At 59.0% G+C, this 12307-nt stretch overlaps 1 protein-coding gene across 5 annotated transcripts; it reads right to left on the bottom strand.

Annotated features, from left to right (window-relative positions):
• Positions 1 to 2697: 2697 nt before the first annotated feature.
• On the bottom strand, positions 2698 to 11691 carry ENGASE (endo-beta-N-acetylglucosaminidase). Of its 5 annotated transcripts, none has more exons than XM_040244708.1 (14): positions 11556 to 11691; positions 10826 to 10893; positions 10483 to 10684; positions 8917 to 9065; positions 8169 to 8326; positions 7471 to 7619; positions 6974 to 7139; positions 5953 to 6056; positions 5516 to 5624; positions 5146 to 5336; positions 4657 to 4805; positions 4100 to 4208; positions 3647 to 3761; positions 2698 to 3445 (listed from the first exon to the last, which is right to left on the bottom strand). In XM_040244708.1, exons 1-14 carry the CDS (start codon positions 11675 to 11677, stop codon positions 3026 to 3028), a joined length of 2211 nt encoding a protein of 736 aa, XP_040100642.1. In that variant the 5' UTR covers positions 11678 to 11691; the 3' UTR covers positions 2698 to 3025. The 5 variants fall into 5 exon arrangements, with proteins under 5 accessions (XP_040100642.1, XP_040100643.1, XP_040100644.1 ...); XM_040244709.1 differs by having other exon boundaries at positions 4100 to 4205; XM_040244710.1 differs by having other exon boundaries at positions 10483 to 10680; positions 11556 to 11665.
• Between the last annotated feature and the right edge of the window lie 616 nt (positions 11692 to 12307).

Below are 12307 nucleotides of genomic sequence, written 5' to 3'. Positions count from 1 at the left end.
ACAGGAAGCTTCTTTCTCCCAGGAAGCCAGATGGCCAGGGGGAGTCAGAAGACCCTTCTGGGAGAGATTCTAGCACCCCCGTCCTCTCCTCCATCCCGCCTCTGGAGTCTGGAGGCAGGGCTCCTAGCCTGCGGGTAAGGTCTGTGAAGTTAGCGGCAGAGTCTAAGGCGGCAGCCCCACCCCACCTCCCCTGCAACTGGCCACCGCTCAGCAAGCAGTTGCTGCCCCTGATGGGGCCTGACTGCAGGCAGTCCCCAGGCCTGCCTCCCGTCCCGGGATGAGAGAGGGCCAGCTGGGCTGTTGAGGCTGCTGCACTCGGGGCCAGCCGTGGTCCCGAGGAACAGAGCTGCTTAAAGGTAAGCCCCCTGTGCGCTACCCCTGTGAGCCTCCAACCCTGGCCGGATGGGGCGGAGGAGAGTAGCCACCACCCTCCACCACCCACCCCCGGGAGAGGAGGGCGATCGGGGAGGAGAAGCAGCAGAATTCAAACCAACAGCCTGAAAGCCATGGGCTGGGGGCTGCGATGGGGGGCAGACTCCAAACCCAACCACACTGCCCCCTCCATGTCTCGCCAGGACCTGCGCTCTTCATTTTTCACAGTGCCAGATAATTTATTTCAGGGCGATTACACACACCAGAGGGGCACGGGCTTAAATGCCGACATATTAATTTTCCTGCATACGAGCCTTTACGTCGGTGGGACTGGGGACCGTGCTTTAGGAGAGCTGGGGCTGTGCGATCCCTCTGCATGCCACGCTCTGCTAAACCCCTTACCTCTAATTGCTTGCTCACCAGACTGTGAGAAAATAATTGCCACTATAAATTTTCCCTCCTTCTCTGCATAAAATATTCGGAAAACCAGCACTTAAAAAAGGAAGGGGGAGTGCTCCTGAAATAAGAGCGGCAGGGCATCACAGCTGTGCTGCCCACTTCTGGGTGCCTGGCTATGTTCCCCCCACCCCGAACCCCATCCCTGGGGACTGGGAGGCAGGGGCAGGTGGGACCCCTCACCCCCAGTTCAAAATGGGGAGGCTCAAAACATTTCCAGGAAAAGTCAAGGGAGCGGTTCCCCAACCCCGACAGTCCTGGGAAAACCAGGGGCGCTGGGAGGCCTATTCAGGGTCAGACACTGGAGGTGTCTTCCTGGCCCGCCGGACCCATCATCCCCCTCCCAAACAAACCTCTTCCCACCCTGGGACTGAGCTGGGCCACACGTGTGGGGCGTGAAGAGTTAAATGTTCCCAGTTAGGAAAGACCTGGAACCTGAGTTCCTGCGTGGGGCTGTGAAAGGGGCCCGTGGGCACCTGCGAAGCAGGGCACGTTGAGACAGAGACCGTTGTCCGCCGAGGAGACTCCTGTGTCCCGTGTGTGAAGGCTCAGTGGCTGAGTGTCTCACTCCTCAGCGACCCCATGGACCATAGCCCCCCGTCCTCCTGTCTGGGATTTCTCAGGCCAAGAGTACTGGAGTGGGTTGCCATTTCCTTCTCCAGGGGATCTTCCCGACCCAGGGGTCAAACCCATGTGCCCTGTGTCTCCTGCTTGGCAGGCGATTCTTTACCACTGAGCCACTCTGTCCTCTCTCCCAGTCGAGGACCAGGGCAGATGCAATGTGGCTGCACTGCCGCCTGGCGGCCTCTCCCTTCCCTGCAGCGTAAATCAAGTCTGCTGACCCTGAGCTGGCACTGGAGGCCCACCCTCCTAGCTGGGAGGTCACCCCAGAGTGTCCTGGCCCTTGGTATCATCCACATCTTGTAGCACAGAGGGGAGGACAAGGGAACAGGGAAGTAACACCCCCATCGCTGGCCTGTGGGGCCTAGAGGTGAGAGACCCCTAAGAACGAGGGGCCGACAGCCTTCATCAGAGGGCCACAGCAGAGCCTACTTGGGCCTAGAGAGGGGAGGGGAGCAGGGTTCCCTGAGGCTGCGGGGCCGAGTCCCTCCTAGGAAGCCACCGCGGCAGCCCATGTGTCAAAGGGGAGCTGTGTGGCAGGAGGAGCTGTCTCTGGCTCGCTGACCCCCACCTCGTCCCTATGCAGAACTGCTAGGCAGCCTCAGCTTGGGCAGAGGACGGAGGGAGGGGCTGCAGAGAGGAGGCAGGAGGGACCGCAGTGGAGAGAGCCACGGCCCCCGTGCCGTGATGCTCCGGGCTAACACTTGCTCAAGGGATCTGCTGAGCAGGAGGGTGTGGAGGCAGGAGGCGACCCGGAGCCCCCACACAGGGCTGGGGGCTGCTGGGTGCAGCCCAAAGGGCCTGCCTGGGTGCTGCCTGGCCACCTGCTGCCCAAGCTCACTAGCTCCCACCGACAACCCAGAAGAGAATAAGCAGGACCCAAGGCCAGTGGGGACGTTCCAGAAGTGGCTCTTGCTCTGGAGAACAGGAAGCCAGGGAAGCCAGGTCACCAGGTGGTCTGGCCCATGTGCCCGCCCGGCTGGGGACTGCTGTGACCTGGCACAGCCTGGCCGAGGACTCCCACTGCTGGGGTAGAAGGCGCCCCGGGGACCCCTTGCCAGCACCTGCAGGGGCTGCTGTTCCTGTGCTACCACCCCCCAATCCCAGCTCTGCACCCCCATCACGACCCCTCTATCTCATTCCCACTCTGGGAAGTGTCGCAGGGCCCTGCTCGGAGGCCCTCCTGCCACAGTGAAGCTCGTTCCTAATTGTTCCAACTACAAGAATAAAAGGTCACCGTTGTCAGCGTAAGTGTCTCTCAGCCTATTAGGCAATACTCTTTATGGAATTTTCTAGGCTAAATGTTCCCAAATCTTTTCACTTGTACCTGGTATAGTATACTACTGAGAGAGATGAGACCAAGAGTAGGGGGCGTGTCCATTCACCCCTGGAAATTACCAACTCAGCAAACCGACTTCTCAGCTTTCCTATTGCAATGCCAAGAATGAAGAGCCACAGACATCTCACCCACGGGACCCAGCCCTCGGGACCCGGGTCTTCCCTGAACACTTGTGTGAGGCCCCTGCGCAGAAGAAGCCTTTAGCCTTGAGATAGGAGACTCTCCTTTAATATCCGCTCACGTGCGGGGCATGGAGTAAAGCATGGCCGCCCTGCCCCACTCGGCCCGAGGCACCGGGAACCCCTCTTTGGGGACAGGCTCCACCAGGAACTCCACGCGGCCATCCTGGCCAGGCTCCGCAGCTACCACTGCCAGGCCCACTATCCGATACCGGTTGACAAAAGCCAGGCCCAGCAGCCTGGGCCTCCCCAGCTCCGAAGGCCTGCTGCTAGGGGAGCCACCTTCCGATCCTCGGCAGCAGTGGATCCGGAAGCACCGGACACGGGGAAGGAGGTAGGCCCAGTGGAGAGTACAGCTGAGCCGCAGCCCGGCGGGGCCACCCTCCCACTCAGAGGCGGCCAGCTGCCAGCGCACATGTGAGACCGTCAGGGCCTGCACCTGGGGGAGCGGGGTCAGCAGGCTGTTGGCATCCACCACCTGGCAGAAGAGACAAGGCTAAGCTCAGCCCAGGAGCCTAGAGAAGGTTGGGGGGCGCCTGGCCCTGCACGGTCCCTGCCCTGGCACCCCTGCCCCAGCTCCCCTCTGAGCTAGAGGATGGGGCGGGTGGGTGTCCGGCCTCATCTGCAAGGGGCACAGATGCCTAGGCCAAGCTCCAGCCAGGTCCCTGGGATGCCTCACCTGGAGCTCTCCAAGGCGACAGATGAAGTTCTCCTCCTTCTGGCTGCCTGGAGGCCGGGAGAAACTAACGAAGAGGTCCTGCAGGAGGCAGCCCCGCAGATTCACTTCGTAGCAGCTGGGAGAGACAGAGAGAGACCAGTCATAAGGGGCCTCAGCCCGGCACCTGCAGACTGGCTGCTCACAGAAGCCCGGAGCCACAGGGAGGTCCGTCCCCAAGTGGACCCTGTGACCGTGGGAAACCTGGACCTAAGCCATGACTGTGACCGTGACCTTCCCCAGCAAGCGTCCTGGGCTTGTGTCACTGAGCTGCCTGGAACCTGGAAGGACTGGCCCATGGCCCCTACATCCCAGCAATTCTGCAGTTTCTCAGTGGAGGGCCCCTCACTCTCCAGTCCCCACCACAGTGTGGCTGTCCTCTGCTGAGGACTCAACAGGAAAAGGTGGGGGACTCACCGCTGGACCCAGCCCCCGCTGAGCTGCTGGCCGCAGCGGCCCACCCATTTGGCCAGCTTGGTTGGGGGCACCCGGAGGGGTCGGGGACTTCGCCTTGAGCTTGTTTCTGCTGGAGGAAGAGACACAGAACTTTAACAAGGGAAGTCCAAAGGAAACTGCACTGGGAGGTGTCACTGAACAGGGAGCCGGGGCCCCCCAAGACACCTTGGTAGCCCCAGGTACTCAGCCCAATGGACTGAGGCCTTGGGGACTGGAGAACAGGGAGGAGAGGTGGGAAGCTCAGGGATGGATGCCCAGGACTGGCCCTTAGGACATCCTCCCACTTGGGGCACTGCTGGCAGGAGAGCTGCTGTGGGCCCACACGTCCAACCCCACACCACAGGGCCTCCGTGGCCCAGAGGCTCCCACTCAGAGGCGGACCCCCCCCCGTCCAGGCCCGGCTCAGAGCAGCACCTGGACCCCAGCTGCCTCCACACCCCTACCCTCCTCCTCCCCAAGACAGCCCCTGAGAAGGGAGAAGCCTGTAAGGAAGGGAGGCGCCAACCACGTCCACTCACCGCTCAGCACCGAGATGCCTCCCACGTGACAGCTGCCCGCGTCCCCTGTGGTGAGCTCCAAAGCCACCCCCACAGCCGAAGTCCCTTCCAGCTTGTACACCAGGGACAGGAAGACCTTGGGTGGCACTGGGACCTGCAGGGAGAATAACCTGGAGGAGAAAGGTCCAGCGATGAGAGGTTGTGGGGAGACAGCTGGAAAGCAGGCGCTGCTCCAGGTCCTGGCTGCCAACTTCTCTCTCCAGGACGGGGAGGAGGGCAGGCTGCTGGGCAGAAGAGGCACGCAACAGCGTGCAGGCAGCTGATGCTACTCTCCTGGACACTCGGAGCGGCGAAAATGGTAAACTGGATGTTTGTTCTTCACATAGTAAAGCAAAATCCCAGTCTGTCCTCCTTCTGGCCTCTGCTGCCCACCTGCCCAGTTTTAGCAACTGACAAGGATGACGGGGGCAGCTGACGGGCCCCAGGTCCCGGCCCCCCTCACTCACCTACCTCACAGCCACATTTCCAACCTCGGGCGGAATCAGCCCCCGGATGAGCAGAGAGCTGCCCCCATTCCAGGCGTCCTCCAGGCAGCAGTGCATCTTCACCCAGCCCCGCCCAGCCCCTTCCAGCCTGTGCTCTCCAAACAGGGGCTGGATCTCCTGGGCACTCGGGTGGTACCAGGGCCCCACGGCCTCCTCCTGAAGGGTGAGGCAGAGGTGGAGGGGCGCTGGGGACGGATGGAGCTATCACACCCAACGCCCCTCCCACCAGTCCCAGGGGAGGCCCAAAGGCCCAAGAGAAGGCAGCCCCTTCACCCAGAAGCAGCCACGTCCAGGAAGCCCCTGGCCCCCGGGCACCCAGCGCAGGACCCACACACCTGGCCATAGCAGACTCTTCGAGTCCCCATGCCCAGGCAGAAGGACGTGACAAAGGGCAAGGAGCAGATGCTGTGTGTGGGCAAGTAGCGTTCCAGCAAACTCCAGAACCTACGGAGAAATGCATGGAGGCTCAGGTCCCCAAGAGGGCACTGCAGCGCCCCGAACTGGCTCTCATGACCCTAAGCTTTCCCACACCCCTTCTCAAGTGACCTCAGCCCCCGCTGAGCGTCTGTTCGAAGTCGTCCCTTGGGGTCCCCAGCTTTCATCCTTCCTGCCTAACTGGTCTCAAGGACCCCCAGGAGCAGCCAGGGCAGCTGAGCCCCGTGCCTTGTCTTAACCCCCACCCCTCAACCGAGCATGGCCAGAATCTGGGGAAATCACCTGAGGCCCTCCCTGCCACTGGCCACACCCAGGCCGTGGGACGCCCGGGACTCACTTGTCCTGGTTCTGGAAGAAATCCCCCTTCTCCAAACACTCGTACACCCAGCCAGGCGCAAACAGGGCCGCCGAGAACCCATGCTTCCGAATCAGCTCCAGCGACTGGGGAGATAGGAGTCAGGGAGATGCCCCTGTGCCAACAACCAGAGTCCACACACAGGATGAAAGGCTTAGGGAAGGGGCAACCTCCGGGGCTTTAGGGTTCATCCCTGAAGTTCCGCAGCTGCCCAGAAGAGGGAGCGAGGCGGCGGGGAGGCGCGGAGGGGAAAAGTCCGAGGGGCAGGGGTCTGTACGTGGGGCGCCCACAGGAGACAGTCTCTCTCACTACACTTCGCGTTCTCTTATCAGACTCACAGGGGGGCGGAGAGAATCTTCAGTTATTGGATTAATTTATTCACTTAAAAGCTTAATTAATGAGTTGAGAACGTCCCCGCGGCACCTGGGAAGGACAGGATTGACAGCCTGGGGACGGGCTGATTCCCTATTTATCCCACACCAGGTGCGGCAGCCCCCCCGCGCCCCCTCTTTCTCTTTTCTCACTGCCGACAAGACTTCCCTTGCCAGAAAAACCTCACTAGTTAATCAAACCAGCAGTTCCCAAAACTGTGGGTGTGTGAACTCAGTCCTTCGCCCTGAGCTAAGCAAACACCAAAATATGCTCCCTGGCTTCTGGCCCCACCCCACCCCACCCCCGCATCCACATGATACGCTAAAAGGCCAGCTCAGTGCCCCCCAAAGCACCGAGTCCAGAAGGAAGAAGAGCTATCTGTGAGACCCATGGTCGGAACAGGTGCTTTGTCCATTAGCATCTACGGAAAAAACGTACTATCTGAAGAGAGGGGCTGAAAGTTAGGATTTCAGGGCACGGCCTGTTCTCGGGGCCTCGGTGTCCCTTCTTGGGGGAAGATCATTGCTGCCTCTCTTTCCCGTGAGGTGCAGGTGGGAATGAGGGGTCCACAGGAACACAAGGCACCCAGACCACGGCCACCACCTCCCCAGCCTCAAAGGCCACCACCCACCTTGTCCGTGTCAAACCGGCCCCCGACGACATTCCCGCGGGCGAACACGTCCACACCCACATACACATCCGCCAGGCGCTCCCCGGCCTGCCCCAGCATCCGCTCCAGATGCTCCTCCCGCCAGTTATAGTTGGTGAAGAAACCGTCGCAGGAATCGAAGAAGACTCTGGGGGGCGACACGGGTGGGCCATGAAGCCCAGGCTTTCTCCCCTCAAGCACTTGCATCCGCTGGGCCTACGGACTGCACGCTGCCTGCCTCTGGGACCGAGCAGGGTCTGCTTCCGAAGAGCCCGCACCTAGACCACAAACTGTGGCCCGTAACCCTGGGCGCAGGCAGGCTGACAAGGCGTTAATTCTGTCTGCTGCTGGTCAGGGTACCGAACACCTCTGCCCTCTCCCTTGCTTTCCCCCAGGGCAGCTGTGTAGGTGACACCTCGGGAAGGCAGACGGAGCTCCCGGCCCTGCCCAGGGGCCCAGGACCCCGCCTACAGGCTCACCTGTTCTGCTCGTTGAGCTCGTCCTGCCATTTGAGCTGCCCGCTGCTCACCACGCTGTCATACCAGAGCACCAGGCCTCCGGGAACCTGCTGATGCAGCTGAGAGGTCAAGTACCGGAGGAAGTGGGGCACATTCCCCACGGCAGCCAGCTGGAGAGAGGGGTGGAGACAGACCCTCCGTGAGGCCCAGAGAGGACTGTCGTGAGGAGCGCCCTGGTCCCGGACAGACAGGACACTTAACCCCAGGGGCAAACAGGTCGTGGTCCTGGAAGCCCCTCGGCCCCACAGCTGCCGAGCAGAGGGTGCAGCCAGAGGTCCGACTTTCTTTTCTTTCTGAAGCAGGAAGGACATGGACTCCGCAATCAAGAGAAGATAAAACCCAATGAAAAGGGAGGGCACCATGAAGAGGAAGTCACACATGCAGCCCAAGCAAAGCAGAGACAGAGGAGGAAGACAGGGCCGCCTTGAAGGAACCAGAGAAGCAAGGCTTAGCCAGGCAAGGTTCCTGGACATCACGCTGGAGAATGTCCATCTCCCTGTGAAGAGGCTGAGGGGCTGGAGGTTGGAGCCAGCTCTAGCTGGGATGCAGGAAGCACTGCAGTAGCAGAGACCCGGCCTGGTGAGGCTGAGGAGCATGGCAGAGGGTCCCCTTGGGGCACAGGGGCTGGCGGGCCAGGCACCAGGGGCAGGCATGCTCACACTCAGAGAGTTCTCAATGTTGATCAGCCAGCCGTCAAATCGGAAAAACTGGGCGATCAGGACCAGCTGATCGGCCACCGCGCGGTAAGAGCGCTCGTCCCCAGCCAGGAAGGCCTCACAGAGCCGCTCCCCATCTTTCCATTCAGTGATGAAAGTCCCTGTGGGGCAGGAGAGAAAGGAGGTCAGGCCAGGGGATCATTTCCCCTTTGACCCAGCAGTTCCCAGGGTGTGGTTCCTGCAACAACAGCATCACTGTCACCTGCAAAAAAATTGTTAGCATTCCAAATTCCCAGTGTCCCCAGATATCAGATGAACCAGATACCCTGGGGGCAGGGCCCTGAAATCAGCATTAGACAATAAATTATTCAGATGCAGGGAAAAGCTTGAGAAGCACTCCCCTCCCTCAGGGGTGGACCACCCACATCCTACATCCTGCCCCCAGTTCTTCTTGCAAAAACAGTTTTACGGGATCACAGTCAGGGATCACAGTCAAGCCCATTTGTTTGTTTATTGTCTGTGGGAGCTGTTGCCTCTCTGGCAGCCCCAGTATGTGACTCGGGGGCCTGGAAAGCTGAGGATATTTCCTTTTTCCAGAACAAGTTTGCCTTCACCTGTCCTAACTCATCAAGGCAGGTAAGGAGGTCTACCCACCCAACAGCACCCCAAGCCCAAGCCCTTTTATCACTGGGACCTCAGGCAGGTGTGCCAACGAGTCTGGTTGGGTTGGAGGTGGGCCCTTGGCTCTTACCCAGCACACAGACCCCATGCCTGTGGGCAGCATTGGTCCAGCCTACTGGGGGGATAGTGACCACGTGATGGCTGAAGTACACAAAGATGTCGATGTATTGCCAGTGGTAAAAGGAGTAGGGAGTCTGTGTGGCTGAGCCTTGGATGAACCTGGGTGAAGAAAGAGAACAAAATCAGGACCCAGAAACAGACGAGGACGTGGCGCCCCCAAGGTGAAAAGAGAGGGCGACACGAGTGAAGATTCCCTTTAGTTCCATCTAGTTGGTGCTAAAGGTTGTTGTGAGCTAGGCCCTGCCTAGTGACTGGGCTCAGAAGCAGCACCAGGTCACAGCCTGGATGTCAAGAGGGTTAGTGTTGTTCTTTTTTTTTTTGCTGCGTCGGGTCTTAGTTGTAGCAGGTGGGATCCTTGGGCTCTCTAGTTGTAGTGTGAGCCCCAGAGCACACAGGCTCAGTAGTTGTGACATGCGGGCTTAGCTGCCCCACAACATGTGGGATCTTAGTTCCCCGACCAGAGGTCGAACCCACACCCTCTGCATTGGAAGGCAGATTCTTAACCACTAGACCACCAGGGAAGTCCTGAGAGGGTTAGTCTTAAGGGAAGCATTTTCACCAGGCCCAACAGGCACTTGCTATCAGATCCGAAAGACCGAGCATGTTTCACCTCAATGAACAGACAGACAGAACACAAGGAAAGAGACCTGGAGGAGCTCACGCAGACCTCCAAGTGCCTGGGGCTCTGCTCTATTCCAACATCTGCAGTTCCCTAGAACACAGACGGCTTGCAGGTATGGTTGGGATTGACAACCACACGAGCGGCTTCATCACCCACTTCTGTACCTTAATGGCCAGCTCCGACTCAAGGCTTCCCATCAATTATGATGTCCAAGCTTGTTTTATGGATATTTAAAGATCTCTAATGGTTTCCCCGGTGACTCAGTGGTAAAGAATCCACCTGCCTATCCAGGAGACCTGGGTTCTATCCCTGGGTCAGAAAGATCCTCTGGAGGAGGATGGCAACCCATTCCAGTATTTTTGCCTGGGAAATCCCGTGGACAGAGGAGCCTAAGGGGCGACAGTTTATGGGGTCGCAAAGAGTCAGACACAACCTAGCGACTAAACAACAAGATCTCTAAGCTGACCCTGCAGGATCTTGGGAAGAAATGCCCCCAGCTGGGGGGTGGGGGAGGGAGTGGAATGATTCCAGAACCAGCGGGCCAAGATGGAATAGAGCTGAGGAGGGTGAGGGGAAGAAATCAGCAGAAGGACCAAGTTACTGGGCCAGGTGGTCTGAAGAAGGTCCCTGCGACGGTGCTTTCTCCAGCCTCCCTGACTTCAGGTGCAGGCAGTCCACAGAATCAGACAGTTTCAGGGCTGAAGGAGGCATAAGCTATCCCCTAACCCATCCTCCTCTTCTTACAGATGAAAGGCTGAAGCCTGAGTTCCTCTCCCAGTAGGTGGCAGGGTGGGCTGGCTGACTCCGGACTCCACATCCAGTGCTCCTTCCACCCGGGCACAGCCCCTCCCCTCCATCCCGTCATACCAGGCCATGCGCTCGCAATGTCCTCACTTGTCATCCAGGTACCCGCCCATCATGTCATGGCACATCAAAGTTCGGGGCCTCTGGCTGCTCAGAGGGGGCTGCCGACACTCAGGGGGCCCCGAGGCCACATTAAAGCCATCCTCCGCATCGGGTGTCCACGCTAAGAGTTCCTCCAGGGAAGACAAGTAAAAGCTGATGGGTCTGGTGGTGTCCTTGTCATAATATCTAACTGATCAGAGGAGGGAAACAGTGAGGAATCAGTGGAAATTATGGAATTCATAATAGAGAAGTTGAGATGGGGAAGGGACAGCCCTGCCCAGAGCCCCAGAGTGAACACGGACACAGTGTTCAGAGCCTCGGTCCTTCTCACCTGGCAAAGGGTCTGGGGTAAAACTGACCACTTCTCGAAAGACTGCTTCTTCTTGATCCTCTTCAATTCTAAGCAAAGAAAGAGTTGAATTGTTTTTTTGTTTTTAAATAAAAGGGTAAAGAAAAAGAACCTGTAGAAGCAAAGGGACCAGACCCCATGAAGACATGCAGGGGGAGACGTCCTCTGGTTTACATTTTTTAATGCAAACTATGGAAACGTGCCTTTGCCCATTCTGTTCCCTCACAGTAGAACACCCTTCTCTCCAGTCTCCACCTACGGAAGTCCTCCACCTCCTCAAAGACCAGTTCAGTTGTCCCACGCCAGGCACCCTCCCTGTCCTCCCCAGCATGGACACTAATAATCCTAATTACACCCACTGGTCTGCACTGAGCAGTTAAAATCTCTCTGCAGACCCAAGGCCAGTGGAGGGAGGCATGGTCAACCCATTTCTTAGATGAGGATGTCGGAGCTTCTAGTCAGGGCGCCAGGATTCCCAGACGCGCCCGCTGCTGGGGTCGCACCCAGGCTCCGAGACTCTGTCCGTGCCTGCTGCTGTGCGGGGCGGGCGGGACGATGGACAGAACCCGCCGCGAACAGTGAGCGTGGGAGCCGGAGATCGCTGTCCTGCGCCCAGGGCCTCCCTTGGCCAAGGCCAGGCGCCCAACGACTCCGGCCCACTGCCCGGCCGCCGGATCGATCCGCAGAATTCTCCCGCCGACCTCTTACCCACCTCCTCCGGGTCAGCCGCCCTCCCGGCCGCTGATCCCGCTGCTTCTCCAAGGTCGTGGGCGCCCGCATCCGCCGCTCCCGCCGCCGCGCCGCCGTCCGGGTCCCTATCCCTGCCGCTTCCATGACGTTGCCCTGCCCGCGCCACCCCCCGGCCACCGGCCAATCGCAGGCCGAGACCCGCCACCGCACCGCCCGCCGGCCAATGAGGACTTCTCTGCGCGATTGCCCCGCCCCTACTAGGCTCAGGCCGGACACCCGGCTCGCTCTGTGGGCTGGCGCACCTGCCGCTCGGCCTTTGTAGAGGAGGACGGCCTGGGGGCGGAGCCTGGGGCGGGAGTGATGCGGTGGGCGTGGGGGTGGGCGGGGTCTTAGCCCAGGGCTCCGGAAAACCGATTTGTGTGAGTTCTTTTTCAGATGAGCAATCTCCTGAAGATCCCAAAGTCAGTAAACTGTGAAAGTGATATCTGAACTCAGTTTGCTTAACCCCTGTTTCAAAGATAATTTTCTGGGAAAAGTGAAATCATAATTCTCATTCGAGTATAAATATGGACAAGTGTTAAAGACCGTCCTACTCGTTATTCAGACAGGTGTTATAACCAGTTCAAAAGCGAATCAAAAAAGAGATCGTGTATAGATCAGGAATATTGAAATCAGTACGTAAATAGAGGCATAAAGAATTTTTCTGCTGGTTGGGGGGGGTGAGTGAGATCACTGAGCCTCTGGACAAGACAATTTACACGTAAAAAGATGACA

Source organism: Oryx dammah, unplaced genomic scaffold (genome assembly GCF_014754425.2).
Source record: "Oryx dammah isolate SB20612 unplaced genomic scaffold, SCBI_Odam_1.1 HiC_scaffold_8, whole genome shotgun sequence".
NCBI lineage: Eukaryota > Metazoa > Chordata > Mammalia > Artiodactyla > Bovidae > Oryx > Oryx dammah.
The sequence above is the reverse complement of the archived record's forward strand: the minus strand, read 5'-3'. Positions and strand labels throughout refer to the sequence as shown.

Coding starts and splice junctions, on each gene's coding strand:
- ENGASE (XM_040244705.1), bottom strand. CDS start 11,677: ATGGAAGCGGCAGGGATAGGGACCCGGACGGCGGCGCGGCGGCGGGAG. Junction 7,140..7,470: donor GAGCTCAACGAGCAGAACAG/GTGAGCCTGTAG, acceptor GTCGCCCCCCAG/AGTCTTCTTCGATTCCTGCG. Junction 4,806..5,145: donor GTTGGAAATGTGGCTGTGAG/GTAGGTGAGTGA, acceptor TTTCTCCTCCAG/GTTATTCTCCCTGCAGGTCC.